Source organism: Penicillium verrucosum (assembly GCF_028828655.1).
Source record: "Penicillium verrucosum strain IBT 35672 chromosome Unknown utg000002l_segment0_segment0, whole genome shotgun sequence".
NCBI lineage: Eukaryota > Fungi > Ascomycota > Eurotiomycetes > Eurotiales > Aspergillaceae > Penicillium > Penicillium verrucosum.
The window spans coordinates 4,998,778-5,017,079 of record NW_026643211.1 but is presented as its reverse complement, the minus strand read 5'-3'; the positions used below and the strand labels follow the sequence as shown (position 1 = coordinate 5,017,079).

Sequence of the window (18,302 nt, the reverse complement as noted above, 5' to 3'; positions counted from 1 at the left end):
CACGATAAGGAGTGAAGATGGGGGTTGACGCAACTACAGTGAACTAAATATTTCCCTTTCTTTTCTTTTTTTTTTCTTCCTTGCTTATGGAGCTACGCTTGCCCTGAATCTATCTAATGTCTGCCTCCGATATAACTCAAGCACCGTCCCCTCCACAAAATGGGGTCCCTGAGCTCGACATCCCTAAACTACACGCCCTCCCCTCCGAACAACAGGAACTGTACATGCTTACGTTCACCTCCGACCTCGTACAATACATATCTGGACTGGAAGCTGCGGAAGTCACATCGCAACAAAAAGATCTGAAAAAGGAATTGTTCAAGATATTGAACCTCCCTTCGCCGACTATCACGCGAGTCCTCCGCAATAATCTAGGGCGATGTTTTGGCGCAATACTCAGCAAAGGGGATCGGGGGATCCTCTTCGAAACGATCACCGACCTGCTGGCTATTCTGAACGCTGGAAAGAGTGAAGCCGAATTGAAGACCAAATTCGCTGCGGCGCATTGTCTAGGGGAGGTCTTTGCGACTGCCGGCGAGAGTGCGTTCATGCAGTCGAATGTTGCGACTTTGGCTGCACTGAAACTGCTCAAATCAGCAAGCAACCATACTGGTCTCAGAGGAGTTCTCTTTGCAGTGATGCGCAAGGTTGTTGTTGGAATTGGGGTTCCGATCGATGAAGGAACTGCCCGCGACATCTGGAAGCAGGCCCGAAACGCTGCTATCAGCGACAAGTCCACTTTCGTCCAAGTCAATGCATGCCGCTGCCTGGAGCAGTTGGTTGCCACGACACCATTCTTCGATAACACACATGACTTCGAACACCTCAAAACCCTTGTATGGAAAGTTATCGACAGCCCCGCTGCGCCGGTGCGGCACGCCATAGCTGCGGTGCTCGGTCGGGCACTGATTAATCTACATGCTAAGGATGCGCACATCACGGCCACCCCGAAACCGAAATCGAAGAAATCGAAGCGCATGTCGAAGAAACCTGGTGTGGGGCTTGGAGATGAGGACGAGGCCGAGATGTCAGAGTCGTCTACTCCTAAAAAAACCGACTCGCGTCTGTACTTCCTTCTTCCGGACTTGTTGAGACAGCTTTCGTCCCAATACCTGAAGAGTACTACCACGAATCGCTCACGTGCTGGGATCTGTATATGCTATAAATATGTTGTGCGCAATCTGGGTGACAAAATTGTCGAAGAAAGCTATGGTCAGATTGCGAACAACTTGCTTGTCGAATTGTTGAATCATCCAACCGTCACATACAACCGCTTCCGCCTACTCATGACCAGGAAGTTCATCAAGAGTGTTCTTGAGGATACTATTGGGCAGGAATTGTTGCGGGAGAACAGTCAACTCAATGCCACGACATGGCTCATCAATGATATCCTCAAGGACTACCCTCAGGTTATCCAGGAACGTCGCGAGCCCAGCAAGTACACACTGACGAGTGCGGTCAGCGCTCTGTCGTCGTTGATTTCATCGCTTGGTTCCGCGTTCAGTGTTCAAGCTGATAGCTGCCGAGATGCTCTGCTCCAAGTCCTTCCTCACCCTAGCTACACTGTTCAAGTCCATGTGGCGCATTGTCTGCGGAACTTCGTCCTAGCCTCTCCCCACCAGCTGCTGTCATGTGTGACAATCTGCATGAACAGTTTGAACAGGGAAATCGGACAGCTAGGCACACCGCGCCAGTCGCCTCGCCGGTGTGTTGGGTATGCCAATGGATTATCTGCAATGCTCAGCACTTCCCGTTTACAACCACTGTATGGGGCAGTGGATGTGTTTGCGCGCGTTTTTACGCAGGCAACCGATCTTCTCAAGACGAGCAGCACCTCCGAGCTTCGGGTCGCGAGCATTCAAATCCAGGTGGCCTGGATTCTGATTGGAGGTTTGATGCCTCTCGGACCCAGCTTCGTCAAGACGCATTTGTCTCAATTGATGCTTCTCTGGAAGAACGCACTCCCCAAACACCTCGGCAAGGAAAATGCTGCGCAGCCAGGTACAGTCGAGATCAGTTTCCTGACTCATGTGCGGGAGTGTGCACTGGGCTCGCTTCTGGTGTTCATGGAGTTCAACAGGAAATTGATCACATCGGATGGCGCAAAGAGAATCGCAGCCATGTTGCAAAATACCGTCGAATTTTTAGATAACTTGCCTAAGCCGAAGGCTATGGAAGATCTCTCACAAAGGCTGCACCCATCAATGCAATTGCAAGATTATTCAACTATGGTGCGCCGGCGCGTGTTGCAGTGTTTCACGAAGCTTGTGCATGTTCACCCACCTAGTCATGGGGACATCATCTCTCAGTCCAGTCTTCTCAGCCTGGCTATTTCCTCATTCGCAGACCCAGACGCTCAGTACAAGCAACTAGAAAGCTCTATTTCAGGCTCCGCCGGACAATTCGATGGTCTATGGGATCTATGTGATAATTATGGATTTGGTGTCACCGGACTCTCTCGAGAATATATCCATGCTACACTGTCCGGCAACCAGGAAGATGACAAGAGTCCCGCCTGGTCTGCGCTTGATTCCGTGGACCAAGTCGTGGACGACACCTTAACTTTCCCTATTTGCCAAGCTAGTGAGCATGACGCTGTTCTTCTATACAGTTTGCGAGATGGAGATAAGCTTGCTGTTGATCCCCCAACAACTGGGGTTGTCAATTCGGCAATTGATTTGTTCTCTGTGGCCCTCGCTCTTCACTCGTCCAAAATTCAGGAAAGCAGTGTCGAACAGATCGCTACATTCCTCACTTCTCCCGGCCTACAAAGAAACCCCGGCAGGAAAGCAGCATTGGTCGTCAACATTTCGGTCGCCCTTTTACATACTCTGAAAGTTGCTGTTAAGGAGACAGACTTCGTGCCTGGCAAGCTAAATCCGTCCACTGATAAGATTTTGCAAGAGCTTCTCCAAAAGTTCGTCATAGATGCTGATCCCGTTGTTCGCACAATCGGCGTTGAAGCACTCGGACGACTTTGCGACAGTGCTGGAAACACGTGCACCAATACACAGGTTAATTGGCTTGTTGATACCATTGTCGAGAACAGAGAGCCTAACGCTAGAGCTGGCTGTGCTGCCGCCTTAGGATGCATCCATGCACAAATTGGCGGAATGGCAGCTGGTTTGCACCTCAAAACGATTGTTGGCGTTTTGATGTCTCTGTGCAATGACCCTCACCCTGTAGTCCATTTCTGGGCTCTTGGGGGCTTGGAGAGAGTTGCCAACTCTGCTGGATTGACATTCTCGCCTTTTGTCTCCGGCTCTTTGGGGATGCTTGCTCAACTCTATAACGCTGACACTCACAACGAAGAGGCAGCCGCGTTGGCGACCTCCAACATTGAAATGTCATTCTTGACACCTGTCGTGATCAGTCGATGCGTGGACTCTCTCATCAATGTTCTCGGGCCGGACTTGCAAGACATTGCGAAGACCCGAAATCTCATTTTGACACTGCTTCGCCAATTCCAGTTGGAGGGCAACCCAGCATTGGTCACGGAAAGCTCCAAATGTTTGGACCACTTCTCGATGTATGCGTCTAGTTATGTCGACATGGCGGCATACGTGAAGCGACTTCAGACCGAGCTTCGAGCAAGCAACTTCCTTATGCGAGATGTGGCAGTTCGTGGACTCAACAATCTTATGAAACGAGACGCATCGTCTGTGGTGCAAACGGTGGGTCAGTCTTTAGAAGATGACATTTGGCTTGCATTCGATGAAGCGCCGAACAACAAGTCGCTCAAGTCAATGGTTCAGGACTGGCTACAACAGACTGCTTTGACAGAAACCGAGTTGTGGATCCAACGTTGTCAAAATATCATGACGAAGACACGCCACAAGGCGGAGCCTGTGCCTACCACGGCTGTTCAAAATACGGCTGCCGATATCCCCGATGACGAAGTTGCCGGTTTTGCCTCAGCTGCTGGGGAAGGGCAAGGTGACGCTGCGAATGAAAGCATCTCCGGCCAAGAATTGTTAAAATGGCAGACCCGCAATTTTGCCATGAGCTGTCTCTCCGAACTTCTTGCTACTGTCCAAGAGGCGATCCTCCCAGACTCTGCCATCCCAGCGGAGTTGGCTCTCCAGAAAAACGTGGGAGATATTGTCAGAATGGCCTTTTCGGCATCTACTGCTAATGTGATTGAGCTGCGCGTATGGGGATTAAAGATCATCGATCAGGTTCTTACCATGTTTGGCAAGACACCGGATCCTGACTTTGCTGAAGCATCGCTCCTCGAGCAGTATCAAGCCCAGATCGGGTCTGCACTTACTCCTGCCTTTGCTGCTGATTCCTCCGCGGAGCTGGCGTCAGAGGCTATTAATGTGTCTGCGACTTTCATTGCCACAGGAATCGTAACAAATGTCGACCGTATGGGCAGAATCCTGAAGCTTTTGGTGCTGGGCTTGGAGAACTTCGCGAAGAACCCGGAGACTACTGAAATCGGTGATCTCAAGGGTCTAAACTCAAATGCTCGAGTCATGGTAAAACTCGCTCTGTTCTCGGCCTGGGCCCGGCTCCAGATCGCAAGCATCGACCAGGAGTACTTGACTCAGGTGGTCCAACCTTACATTGCTAAACTCACTCCTCTGTGGCTTTCTTCTCTTCAGGAGTTTGCTCGATTGCGCTTTGAGCCAGACATCTCCGGTAGCTTGGGGACAATCTCAAGCGGTGATCTGGATGAGGTGTATGCCGCGTTGAATCGTGAGACTTTGTTGAAGGTAAGCCCCGATATGCCTATTGTACCCGGCGGAAGCTAATCATATTTTCAGTTCTACCAAGACACGTGGTTATACTTGGTTGATGCGATTGCTGGGCTCGTCGAGAAAGACATCGACTTTGTTTTCGATGCTTTGGATGGCAAGTTGCAGTTACCCGAGGAGTCTATTGGCGCTGCGATCGCCGAGGGCGAGGAGAAACAAGAGAAAGCCATCAAGAAGGACGAAGGAAAAGGACACGATATTAATTACCGCGAAGAGCCGGTCGCCTTCTTCTTTGTCTTGTTCGGACTGGCTTTCGAATCTTTGGTTGACCAAGGAACTTCGGCATCACAACGATTGGAGATTCTTCAGGCTCTGAAGCGAATCCTGAGACCCATCATCTCTGGAAATGCCATCTACCAAGATGCAATTTTCACAGAGACTATGGACAGTTTCGATCGTCTTGTGTTGACAGAAGCTACCCCCATCCAGACTGTCATTGTCGAGATTGCCCAAAACCTGTCATTGGATCACCCGGCAGCAAAGGGTGATCTCGAACGTAGTGACCATCTGTCCGATGACATCGAGCAACTCTTCGAGCTCACAAGAAGCATCATTCTTGTTCTTGCTGGAATGCTTCCCAACCTCCGCGAGTCGACCCCACTTGCACGATTCAACGTCACTTCGGATGAGTCTTTGACTCTCATACGGTTAGCACTTCGTTCTCTCGTCGATGTTGCATCCGTATTCCCATCCATCATCCGCAACGATCTCCATGCTTGTATCCTACATATTTTCACGACTATCCTTGCAACAGGAATCTGCCAAGCGGGCGTGGTGCCGCAAGCTCTTCCCATCTTCAGGCAGTTCGTTCACGGCATCACCCACACAACGGAATCACCCGAAGACCTTGAGGTCGTGTCATTCCAGCTTCGAGGATGTCTCACACGCTTCCTGACCATTCTTACCATCGCTCAGCGACGAGAATCGGATATCTCTATTCCCTGCGCTAAGAACACGCTCCTCGCCATCACTTTCCTCCTGACTGCAGGCGCACACGTCATCCCGCCTCAGGAGCCAGTCCTGATCCGAGTTCTAGATGAGTTGCTCGACTGTCTCCAAGACGTCGGTCTTGCCACCGTGGCAGCTAGCTGCCTCCGTTCAATCCTCGTTAAGCCAGGCTCTCGTTCCACTACCGACGAAGTAATCGGCCGATACCTCGTCCCGCGATTGATCGCTTTCACGGTTGCCTGCCCTCTGGACAATGGCGATATCCCCAGCGACCCCGAAAACTCCCGCACAGTGGTTGCTCGCACGCTCGTGTCTTGTGTCTCTCACACAACTTTCTCCGCTTCTGAAATGCCCGCCGCTACCTCTCTCATCATGTCGGCACTATTGGCACGGGCTAAGCGTGAAGGCGAGGCCGTGCACCAGGAATCCGCGGGCCATCTCCTCGAGCTTGCCAAGGCTGACCAGCTTACTTTCCGGACCCTGGTGGCTACCATGAACGCAGACCAGAAATCACTTCTAGAGGAGGTCCTTCGTAGTGTCGGAGTCGGGGCTGTTGCTTCGAAGACTGGCGCTGATGCGGCAGACAATGCTCCCCAGGCTGTGCCGAGTATAGCATTGCGCATGGATTTCTAGACACTGTATACGATATAAACAGACGAAACAATTTATGAAATAGTTAAATGCCAAGTCATTTTTTACATTTGACCTAGGAGAAGTTAGATAAATCATTAAATGCAACGAGCTAGTTATATATTTGTAGAGGCCAATATCGACTGACCGGAGCCTATTTTATCCCTACCCGAGGCATCAGGTGATCTTCTAATTCCCATCTTAGTTGTAGTTTGTTGTCTACATAGACTTCAAGTTTTGGATTATTGTATGCTCGATTCCCATTTCTAGGAGTCAGTCTCCGCTTGTTTGGTCAGAATGCCGCCTGATCGGGGTCGTGCCTCTCGAGCATGCACCTCATGTAGAAAACAAAAGACCAGATGCTATGAGGCCGGGGTTCCTGGACGAGCATGTATGCGATGCGAACGACTTCACCAAAATTGCTCGCTCGTTCAAATCATGACCTCTGACGAGGAAACCGTCGTCCCCGCACCTGGGACGAATGCTCGGTATGAATCCTGCAGCTCATGCTTACTCCCCAACTGACGGGACTCCATAGTTTAGAACGTCTCGAAAAGACGGTGGCTACTCTCCTCGATCGACTTGGAGAAGGTCCAGCAAAAGCTCCCGGTCATGAATCGAGTAGGCCTACCCCCGTGCAGACAAGCCCGGGGTCTGGCGGTGCGTATAAGGACGCAGAATCCTCCACGGCCCCGATCATGGTCATCCGCGATCTAGCAACGGACAACGGAATCAAACCAATGTCCGATGCTAGATCTCTAGGGGTGGTATTGGACGATCTAATTTCGCCTGAACTTTCACTTAAACTTATCACAATGTATGCTGCCCTTCTATATGAATTGTTTTATCGTGACAAATTATCACTAACCCTTTCTCAGTTTCCTCGAATATTACGGTCGATGGGTTCTCTTCGATCCCGATTGTGAGCCAAGTGAGCTTCTCCGCCGAGTAAAAAGATCGAGCTTGCTATTCTGTGCTTGTTCTCTGATTGCTGTGCGGCACACTTCTGAGGAACTAGCCGCAAGCCTTGCTCCTAAGTTGTATGAGTATGCCCGCTCTCTTGCTTCCGACACTCTACTAGTTGCGCCGCAGCCCATTGAGTTCTTCCAGGCTACCTTGATCCTGTCTATGTGGTCGACGACTGTCGGACAGGTGCCTTTAAGTATTGATAGCTGGCTTCTGAGTGGGTTCGCCCTACAGCACTCCCATTCGAGTCCGCTATTTACTGCTGTCACGACCCAATCTCATCCTCCAAATAGAATGGACGGAGAAACTACGAACAGTTGCTATCTGTGGAATCATCTCTGTCTTGCTCATATGCACTATTGTGTTGGAACCAGCCGTCGATCCATGCTACAAGCCTGGCAAATCGAGCGATGCCGTGCTATCATTTCTTCAGACCACGCGACAAATTTTGAAGTGCGCATGGTGGCCGAGATTTATCTTTACTGGACTGTATATGAGCACCTCGTTCATGAGTCGGTTGATTTGCTGAAAGCAGTGGCAGCTTTGCAGGACTGGCGACGAAAATGGGAATTTGTGCTTGGTATGTTACACTTGCTTTATATTATCTCATTCTTGCTAATGAATTTTGCGATCAGAGCAACCGAGATCTCAGTTTCTCTCAATGGGCTTCCATTTCTCCCATCTACTTCTCTACGAACATGCTCTAAAAGCCCAGTCTGCCCGAGCCCGGGAACCAATCGTGTCGGAAATGATTCGCCACGCCACGGAAATTGTGCAACTGGCCATGGATACAGTAGATGAGCGCACCCGCCATTTGACCGATCACATCTATCACATGATCACCTTTGCAGCGATTGTCATCTGCCGGTTACTGAATGCCCACCAAGACCAGGTGGCCTCGACTCACAATATCGACGAGCTCGAGTTGCTCGTACGTGACTTAGTGCAGTGGCTAAATTGCATTGGGTTACCATGCCATGCGGCGCATACTCTGGGAAATATCATCACGAAGGTGCAACAAAAACTACGACCGCACGTCGAGCTACCGCCAGCAAATCCGCAAGCAGACGAGCTACTTGGCGAACTTAACAATTACTATTTCCCGGAATTTCTCGGATTGGGGATCTCGGCTAATGGGGATTGGGATCTTATGTCAAACATGGGTCTCTTTCCAGAAAGCCCATCTATGCCAGGGAGACCTGACTGAGATATCAAGCGGTATGAGTCAGAAACAATATAATGCCACAACATGACAACGATTCATCACCGGCCCTCATAATGTTTTCCAATCCACCGGAACAGAAGGAATACGACCCCAGAAAACGCAAATGCCAACTCGTGCCCTGTATTGGCACCATGCTTGCCAATTGTTCCAAGCGTCGAAATCATATACATTCCATCCACGCCGGAAAATGAAACGTTCTTCCGTCACCGGAGTGATGTGCATCACAGTCCAGTACCCAACCACACTAAGAAATGTCTGCAGAGTGTCTGAGAAATATTGGGCTGCACAACAACCGAATAGACTATTGTGACCATTTCTACACGGGGAATGCGAATAGCCCATTGTTCTGGATTTTGTGCGTCTAGTGCAAGGGAGTAATTGATTAAGATGTCCTCACTAAAATACGAGCTTTTGGGATTTGCTTTGAATTAGATTGCTCATAAGCCTCATCTAGCATAACTACCCGGACTAGTACCAGTCTAACGACCTATTCTATTTACAGCAGTCCCATAAAAGCGCCCAGAACAACGCTCAGAACCCAAGTCGCTGGAACGATTGATCCGACTTGCACACAATTAATAAGATATCCATCCTTTTCCGAGGAAGACAAATGAGAGCACACTAGTTACGAAACATAGCATTCCTGAGAAAGAAAAGGAAAATCTTAGTATATGCTGGCAAACGAGTAATTTAATGGACTGCGAGCCAAGATTTGCAACCTACCAAGGGCGATATTCATGTACAGATATCCCGCTGCTTCTATCATGAAGCCTGTCACAATGGGCCCTATCAGCTTACCCAGAGCCCAGCAGAAGTTGGTCATGGAGTATCCGGAGGATAGCTTGCCATTGGGTCCAAACCGACCCGGGCGCTCTTCTTCGAGTTCTTTCATTAAGTCTGAATAAGACATGCGTTGTTAGTAAGAAAACCAAGTAGGGTATCTAACGTAGGGACTCAGTCTAACCTGTCATCTCAATAGTACTACAACCACCAGTGAATGCCCTTGCAACACCAACGCCACCAGTAGCTGCCATGTAGATAATATACCCAGTATATCCACTGCGACGGCTAGGAATGCCCATCAAGACCAGAAAAATTGCAGTTAAAGAAAACCCAACCCCTGCAGGGAGTCTCGGTCCCACTCTATCCTTTAACGCACCGACCAGAGAGCTCAATAAAAGAGATGGGAGCTGCAAAATCATAAACACAAGACTGACTTGTGCAGTACCCCAGCCAAACTCATCGTTTACGTGAAGAGGCAACGTAGTGTCGAAGCTGACCAAAACGATACTAGTTGTGAAGTGACAAAGTAGCGCAGTCAATGCGCGGGGATTTGACAAAATGACCTTGAAGAAATTCTCGTAGACAGGTGACTCTTGGCTGTCTTTTAAATTTGAACTTTCCCCTGATGACGAAGAAAGGAGGGCAGTTTGTTCGTTAGTATGTTCGTAGATGTCGTACTCCAAGTAGCACTCATCCGATTCCTCCGATTGGAGGCTTACTGGTCTCTTTTTGCCGGCAGGTCGACCCTCGATCATGACTACTCGCAAAAGCATGTCGATGACAAGCACTGCAATGGCAAACATCCAGGTAGGCCAGTATCCGACCAGCCCCAATAGTGTACCGGAGAACATTGGGCCAAAGAGTAGCCCAGAGAGGAAAAAGGAAGAAACCACTCCCATTGTTTTACCTGTATTTTCTTGTCCGACGGCATCAGAGATAGTTGCGATGCCAACAATCCATACTGCATTACCACCTACAGCCTGTATAGATCTACCGACAAGCAGTAAAGGAACTAGCAAGAGGAAATGAATTAGCACTTTATTCAATGGCTTAGGGGGCTGGTAAGAAAAGTACTGTTTGTCGCGAAAACAATCACTAGGGTTCCTATTGCCTCTAATCCAAGGGACGCCAAAAGCGACACCTGCCGACTTGGAATCTTGTCTGCAAGATAACCCGTCGGAATTGCTGTAAGAAGAGAGACGAACGCATTGGTAGAGAGAACGAGCGAAGTTGTATATTATACCTCGGACGGATCGATATGGAGACGTTCCGTGAGCATGACGGGCAGGATTGGAACGATATAGCTGTACAAGAAGTTTTCTAACAAACAATTAGTGACTCTCGCACCAAAAAAGAGGCTATCAATTGGCTATACCAGAGAACAGGGCTATGGTTATGCAAGTAATGATAAACCACTTATTCACCCCATCTGCAGCTTAGGGTTTTAAAAAGCCTTAAGGTCACATAAGCTGGCATATTACGCAGCCTTCTGCAAGTTTTAATCTGTGCACGTCTCTAGCCCTTTATCGAAAGTTCAATTCCTGCAGAGCTAATCTGCGTGTGCGGTATGTAGTGTCTGAGGCCATGAAGCTTAAATACCCATTGTTTTCATACATGTGCTTAGTTCTAATTCTGTTGGCTGCAGGTAGGTACACATACATAATAACGTTGTACCTCAACTAAATTAACTACGTGCGTGGCTCCGCCAAGAACAGGCTAAACTCTTACTAGCGCAGTGTATTACATATACCATCTACACCAATTTGCAAGTACTTTTGTAAAAACAACCTGGTATTTCGGATGAAATAAAACGCCAAGCTCACTAGCCCAAAAGTATATGCAGGATTCACATTGACAGAATTCCAAGGTTCTGACTAGGGAGGGTACAACAAGGTTACCGTAACCAATTTAAAGTGGGGGTACGCTGGCTTGGCGTACATCCTTACTACCTATGTAGGTATGTACCTGTATAATAAGTAATATATTAAATTACCCCTTGGATGAAAGTAGTTAGCGTAGTTCCGGGTACGGACCGAGAAACCAAGCGCGTGTGGCCGACACTACCAATGAAGCATGAAGCAATGAACATTGACATGGGACGTCGTGCAGTTTCAGCTTTTCCAAATTTGAGAAACTGTTCATCTTGTTATTTTCAACCACGAACATCTGCCTTCTTTTCAGCGCCACCTCGGTTCCAGTCAACGACCACTACCCTTCCGTTTCGCATCGTTCGCACGACCACGAGTCTCTCCGGGCAAATGATAATATCAAATCCTGATCACGAGCACTTCTTCCGTTATACCAGTGGACGATGGCTCTGGGATGAAGAACAGCAGCTCAGGGATAGGTATAAGGTCTTTAACGTTGCTGAGCTGCAAAGCCTCGCGGCTAAAGCCGTTCGATCAGACAGCTGCATCTCCATAACGAAGCTGGCCGAAGGAGGATATAATAAGGTCTTCCGTTTGACCATGAACGATGGAAAAAGAGTGATTGCTCGTATACCAAACCCAAATGCTGGCCCAGCGTTCTATACAACTGCATCCGAAGTCGCTACTATGGAGCTTGTAAGCTCACCCGAACCCATTGAATTGCAAGGGCGACTAGTTCATGCTTAGCCTAGGCTCGAGATTTCCTTCAGATTCCCGTGCCTCGAATTTTTGATTGGAGTGCCACATCAAACAACGCCGTTGGCTCGGAATATATCATTATGGAAGAGGCATCTGGCACACAGCTTGGAGTCATCTGGGGTCAGTTGACTCCGGACAAAAAGCTCTCTATTATGAGGGAGATTGTGGCTATCGAGTCAAAGATGCTTGCGGTGTCATTCTCTCAGTATGTCCATTTACTCATTGATACGCGGGTGCGAAATCTGATCATCTCGTCAGCTTTGGTAGTATATATTTCGCGAGCGATGCAGTGGAAAGCGCAGTTCCAGCGCTACTCACCAACGGGGCTTCCTCCGAACTCAAAGAGAGAGTATACGAGAAATTCAGTATCGGGCCTACCGTCGACCGAAGCTTTTGGAATAAGGAGCGCTCGTCGATGCAGATCTCACGGGGTCCTTGTAAGCGTTTTCGTATGGCTGTTCCAGTTGTCTATTTTACTAATTCCTATCAGGGCAAACGCCCCAAGAATATGCGCTAAGTGTTGGCTGGCGTGAACGCGAGTGGATCAAAAATTTTGCTATTCCGAAATTACCAAGCGAAGCTACCCTGATTTCTTCAGCTCAAAACAGTCCACAGGCACATCTGCAGCTCTTGGAGAAGTATCTTAGAGTGGCCCCTGCCCTTATAGACATTGACCCCGTTCTCACTCGCCCTATATTATGGCACGAAGACCTTCATTCATCTAATCTGTTTATAGATGATGGCCGTATAACGGCTGTCATCGATTGGCAGGGCTCTTGGGCAGGTCCACTCCTTCTTCAATCTCAACCCTCTCCAATCGTGGACTACCTAGGCAGCATTCTACTTCAACGGCCAGACAATTTTGACGATCTAGACCCTGAGCAGCAAGCTGAGATCAAGAAAAAAATATTCAAATCGACGCTATATCAGCTCTATCTGCTGGAAACCAAAGAGCGCAACCCCCTCCTTGCTAAAGCGTTCCACCTAGATCACGGAAAGACAAGGCATCTACCGGTCGAATTTGCTGGAAACACATGGGATGATGATATAGTCTCTTTTCGTGAGGCACTTATTAACGTTGAAAGGTAGCTATCACAAACACTGTCATCTTCCTTTTTCGGACTGTATCTGATCGCTTATCCCAGACATTGGCAAGAACTTGGCATCCAAGGCGAATGTCCCTATCACTTTACGCAGGATGAACTACATAGCCACTCCGTCGATGCCGAGGGCTGGAATGAGGTCCAGGATTTCTTTAACAGTATAGAAGGTCTTGTGAAACGAGATGGCTGGACGTATCCTGATACGTTCGACGCTGCGTTTAACTTCTTTTCGGAACTTCGAGAACGGGGCCTGATGAATATGAAAGGGGAAGAAAAGCGAACTTTTGACCAACAGACTCGTTGGGCGAGAAGACAGGGGTGATTCCCGGGCCTACGGAACATCACATCACTAGCATCCGATGGAAGCCTTTACCGCGAATGGTCTTCGCGGTGATCTGGGAAGAACCCACCACACAATCAAATGCGGGATCCAGATAAATGTGTCGAGGCAATGGATCCAGGTAATATTTAGAACGCAGAGAACCCAGACAGCCGTGCAGATCACAATCACGCCGGCACAGATAGGGAATCGGCCATATTATCTATTCATCGATAACATCTTGCGCACTGAACTATACATATTATTATCCATGATTGGGCAAATCTCGCGCCATATCGAACGTCTCTTGGCTAATACTTGTCTCCTGCGGCATACCGCGGCATGCCGGTCCGGGATACCCTAAGAAACAACGAGTATAATCCACTTCCCACAATTTCACTAAACATAAAGTCTCCTACATCTGCATTGCTTTCCCTTTCTTCAAATGAACTTCCTTGATCAATTGACCCATCTCCAATGGAGCAGCACACATTCCGCCGCCGAGGCCTCGGTCTCCGCGGAATCGACGCCGAGCGCGTCTCTCCAGGCTACGTTCTATACGCACCTCTCACCTCAAACACCGCACACCTAGTCTCAACAACAGGCAAAGAAGTGCACCGTTGGACCCTCCCCCCACCGTGCCGGCCGGCACGCCCGCATCCTCGCCGACGGCAACCTCGCCTACAACGGCGCACACCCAGATGCTCCCAACCTCTTCCCAATGTGGGCGAAGTACCGGGGCGGCATAATGATGCAAGTGAGCCAAGACGGCAAGATCCTCCGCCAATACAGCGACCCGCTCGCACACCACGACCAAAACCACCTCGACGACAGCACAATCCTGTACACGACGCTTGAGCCACTCACCAGCGCCGAAGCAGCGCGCGTTCAAGGCGGAATCCCATCCACCGAAGCCGCAAACGGCGCCATCTACGGCGACTGCATAAAACTCGTCCAGCCCTGGTCAACAAGCACCACCTCCTCCTCCGCAGACTTCGACGGCAGCGGCGGTCAAACCGGCGCCAAGCTCCTCTGGTCATGGCGCGCAATCGACCACCTAGATCCTGCTGTCTTTGCTGCGCATGAGCACTACACGCGCGAGCACTGGCCACTCATCAATAGCGTTTCGTTTGATTCGGCCGGGGATATCATTGCTTCGTCGAGGAATGCGTCGAGTGTTTTTGGTATTAGTCGTGCTACGGGTGTGGTGAAATGGCATCTTGGTGCGCCGGTTGTTAGCCAGCAGCATTGTGCCCATGAGATCAATGAGGTGGGGGATATGTTGATTTTTGATAATGGTGTTTTCAGGACTGGGGGTTCGGTTCCGTTTTCGAGGGCGATTGTTGTTTCAAAGGAAGGGGTTGTTAAGTGGGAGTATAAGGATTTTTCCACAGGAGGTTTAGGGTTCTTTACGCCGTTTATGGGGTCTGCGCAGAAGTTGGTTGGGGGGAATGTTTTGGTCTGTGAGGCTGCTAGTGGGCGGGTTATGGAGGTTACTGAAGGGGGTGAGGTTGTTTGGGAGTTTGTTGTGCCGCAGATGGAAAATTATAAGGTTATGAAGAAAGAGGAGTTGAAGGAGATGGAGGCGATTGGGTTTGATTATCTTAGCAATGCCGTGTTTAGGGCTTATAAGTATCGTCCTGAGGAGGTGCCTTGGGTTAAAGAATAGTCGAGGATTTAGGACTTGAGCTTTGATGTGTGGAAGTGAAGATGTGTTTTTTCGAGGCTGTTGTACATACATACCTGGTTAGGTGGGTTTGCCATGTTATGGTAAAATATATATCGGCTTTTGTCTAATTGGTGATGATACAAGGGGTGTAAAAGAGACCGGTCAAGTGGATGCATACATGAAACCGAAGACAAATGAAAGAAAAGAGGATGTGGGCCGATGGCTATGAGACATGGGGAGTGGAAATATTAAGTGGATAATGAAGGGAGGTGGACCAGGCGAGGATTTATGTCCAAGATCTCAACCAAGGGATTCGCCGAGATGTCCGTCAGCGGATGGAACGGCTGCCTGAATTGCACCATCTTGGACGACTCGGGTTTCAGTGGTGGTTTCTTTGACGGGCGGCTTCTCGGCTTCCTTGACTTGCTTGGGCTCGGGCACTTTGCGCGTGGAAGCATACTTCAAGAAGACGATGATCATGACTTAGAATCGAGTTAGCCACACGAAAGAACGAATTAGAAATGATGGGTCACTTACAAGCACAGATGGCAATCGTCAAAGCAGCGCGTCTGGTCAAAATCCATCGAAGACCTTCGATCTCACTCTTTCCATCGCTGTTCAGCGACACGGTGATCTTGTAGTTCAATTCTTGAACCGAGGTATCGATACTCCGCTGCTGCTCTCGTGTTGTCATCTTGTGATCATTGAACATGCCCTTGATGTCATCTTTCATGCCTGCAAGTTCCTGGCTGAGACGCTGCGAGATTATATCCGTTTCGTGCTGCAATTGTGTGCGCGATGAGCGCTGATGCTGTATTTCCGAGTTGCGAGCTGTCTGGAGCGATGATTGAAGCTCAGAGCAGGCCGCTTTGAACAAATATTCCTCATTCTCGACATCGGATTTGGAAGTAAGGCTCTCTCTGGCCAGGGACAGGTTGTTCTGTAGGATAGCCCGCACGGCCTTCATGATTGTAGTAGAATGCTCTTGGCTGTACCCTCCTTTTGACAGATCCTGTACCAACGAATATGTGTCAAAAGGGTGCACATACGGTGCTGGGGACAAATGTGGTGGGCGATCTTTGGAGGAGGGTTCCCCGGTTGGGGTTAGGTAAACAGACGGCGAGGGCATGTGGAGGACATCCTCGAACGGAGTTTGGCCTGTGAACGAAGATTTATCTGTACTTCCTTCCGAGGTGCTTTCGGAAGGAGGAGACGAAGAAGAAGGGGGAGGCTGTTCCTGTTCGGCGCCATCTATGTCCTTTGTCTGCTCCTCGTGCGGTTCCCGGTCCGTAGGGGGGTTGTCTTCTCTGGACTCGGCTTGGGCTTTAGTTTGTTGCTCTAGGGCTGGGGTTCTCGAAGAAGCGACATCTGCGGTGCCTTGCTCGGCTTCCTGTGGTGGAGGTTCCGACTGTGACTCTGCCGGCGAAGCTTCCTCCTGCTCGGAGGCATTTACAGCCTCGTGTCCAGCCGATGGACCCTCTGGCACCTCCTGGACCTGGTCATGTGGGCCCTTCTTCGGACGCAATGAAGGAGCGGTACTCGGTTCGACAGCTGGACCATATCGCCGCTGATAGGAATCGCGCTCCCGTTGCTGGCTCGTATGGAAGCGTTGAGTGGGCCGGTATGGGATTCTAAGTGAGCGGTATGTTCTCGGTTCGCATGATCGCACCGCGCGCATCAAATTCGGATACAGGAATGGCAGCCTCGGTGTGGCCATGGCGGTAATCGGCATATGAAGAAGTTAACTTTCTTTCCCGCGGGGAATAATCAACGTCACGCCGTCTCCGGTCCGGGTGATGTATGCTTAGTCATCTTTACACGTGCCCGTCTCGGCACCTACCTGGTTTTGATGAAGTTTTGATTTGATTTCTATTTTGATTTTCACAAATAGACATGGGCAAAAGATCGGGGATCTATTCTTTACATTTTCACAATATATTCTCAAATCGAATCCTTTGAGATGTGATGAACTTCAATATAAAGATTCAGGACAATGCACCCCGAGCTTGTCTAGCTGAGCTATCCGACCTCGGGTGGATCTGATTGGTTGATAATCCTGGGAAAAGGAGCCCTAGCAAAACGCATGTTCAGACGTTGCTTTCTTTCTTTTCAAATGCATCAGCCCTTAAAATGCCAGTAATACATGATGCAAATCTCCCTATTAAGACAAGGCCAACTAAATGGGTAAAGACTTGCATAGCAGAACTATTCGAAACGAGATTCTGGTCTTTATATCTTCGTCTATTGTCGAGTCTACCCGAGCTACATATATATCGCAGTGCATCTGTCTTTAGTCCTGTTGGCTTTGAAAATCCACCGCTTATATCTCCCCATTCTTGAATTGTTAAATCGGAAGGGGTCTTACCGATTTATGATGTGGCAGTTATTTGTATAGAAGTAGAATATTCCACTTATTCAACTTAACAATATAGAAGTATTTTATAATCACATTATTGACATTATGATTACCATTCGACAGTGATTTCTTTTGAATACCTTTGATATGTCCTTTGATATGTACCAGTGGACTTGTGCTAGGACTAGATACAGCATCAAGCACCAAACAGACCTCTGTGAAACTCTTTGGTTTGCTGTGTAGGATCTGCCGGTGTTTGTTGCTCACATATATGAGGGCTCTGTGTTACCCTGCTTAGCCACACCAGAATAATTCAGCCTTCTTTTCTCTACTATCTCCGATTTTGTGGAAGTATACCAGATTCGACTTTTCTGATGAATCACAAGATGATCCTATTGCAATCATTTTGCTAGCAGACCTGTGTAATGTGACTAGAATGATGCTCTTGATACTATTAGGCCTAAGAAGGAATATTAGATATGGCTCCGCATTTAGCAATGAGCGCCAGATACAAGTGGAAAACTGCTGGATAAGACATAAGCTTTCGCTTTCTGACTTCCTCCATGAACCATATAAGAAAGAGTATTTGCCTGAAGACCACAACAAATCATGCTGGGGGTCCTCGGGATGTCCATGGATGTCTCCACTAGCATGTTAGCCTGCATAAGTGTAATTGTAGTGAAGGACTAACTATATCATGCAACATGATATCTACAACCCCGGAATCAGCTTGCTGGAGATGGAGTTGTGAGAGATCTTTATGGACTATATTGCTAAGGACCCTTTACTTTCAAATAGCGGCAGCTCTATGAATGCAGCTCAGCCGGCCTCATCTTTGGGTGTATGTCATTCTTCAAATATTGACTGTTCTCTCTCGTAGACGGGTAATTGAACACCACACTTAGACAGGCTCCTG

At 48.8% G+C, this 18,302-nt stretch overlaps 6 protein-coding genes across 6 annotated transcripts; 4 read left to right on the top strand and 2 right to left on the bottom strand.

Moving 5' to 3' along the window:
* Nucleotides 1-116: 116 nt before the first annotated feature.
* On the top strand, nt 117-6,341 carry N7516_007495 (AP-1 complex accessory protein LAA1; the record flags this gene model as incomplete). The annotated part of the gene is made up of 2 exons (XM_057220215.1): nt 117-4,718; nt 4,770-6,341. The coding sequence occupies 2 exons, from the start codon at nt 117-119 to the stop codon at nt 6,339-6,341; spliced, it is 6,174 nt and encodes a 2,057-aa protein (XP_057074306.1).
* A 294-nt stretch (nt 6,342-6,635) lies between these two features.
* N7516_007494 (Zn(II)2Cys6 transcription factor) lies at nt 6,636-8,511 on the top strand (the record flags this gene model as incomplete). The annotated part of the gene is made up of 4 exons (XM_057220214.1): nt 6,636-6,826; nt 6,877-7,155; nt 7,217-7,884; nt 7,940-8,511. The coding sequence occupies 4 exons, from the start codon at nt 6,636-6,638 to the stop codon at nt 8,509-8,511; spliced, it is 1,710 nt and encodes a 569-aa protein (XP_057074305.1).
* A 682-nt stretch (nt 8,512-9,193) lies between these two features.
* N7516_007493 (uncharacterized protein) lies at nt 9,194-10,211 on the bottom strand (the record flags this gene model as incomplete). Its single annotated transcript, XM_057220213.1, has 2 exons — nt 9,194-9,426; nt 9,494-10,211. 2 exons carry the CDS (start codon nt 10,209-10,211, stop codon nt 9,194-9,196), a joined length of 951 nt encoding a protein of 316 aa, XP_057074304.1.
* Nucleotides 10,212-11,570: 1,359 nt separating this feature from the next.
* On the top strand, nt 11,571-13,364 carry N7516_007492 (aminoglycoside phosphotransferase family protein; the record flags this gene model as incomplete). Its single annotated transcript, XM_057220212.1, has 5 exons — nt 11,571-11,876; nt 11,933-12,144; nt 12,198-12,376; nt 12,430-13,024; nt 13,085-13,364. 5 exons carry the CDS (start codon nt 11,571-11,573, stop codon nt 13,362-13,364), a joined length of 1,572 nt encoding a protein of 523 aa, XP_057074303.1.
* Nucleotides 13,365-13,838: 474 nt separating this feature from the next.
* Nucleotides 13,839-15,030, top strand: N7516_007491 (uncharacterized protein; the record flags this gene model as incomplete). The annotated part of the gene is made up of 2 exons (XM_057220211.1): nt 13,839-13,913; nt 13,954-15,030. The coding sequence occupies 2 exons, from the start codon at nt 13,839-13,841 to the stop codon at nt 15,028-15,030; spliced, it is 1,152 nt and encodes a 383-aa protein (XP_057074302.1).
* Nucleotides 15,031-15,330: 300 nt separating this feature from the next.
* N7516_007490 (CCDC90 family protein) lies at nt 15,331-16,747 on the bottom strand (the record flags this gene model as incomplete). Its single annotated transcript, XM_057220210.1, has 2 exons — nt 15,331-15,512; nt 15,568-16,747. The coding sequence occupies 2 exons, from the start codon at nt 16,745-16,747 to the stop codon at nt 15,331-15,333; spliced, it is 1,362 nt and encodes a 453-aa protein (XP_057074301.1).
* Nucleotides 16,748-18,302: the final 1,555 nt, after the last annotated feature.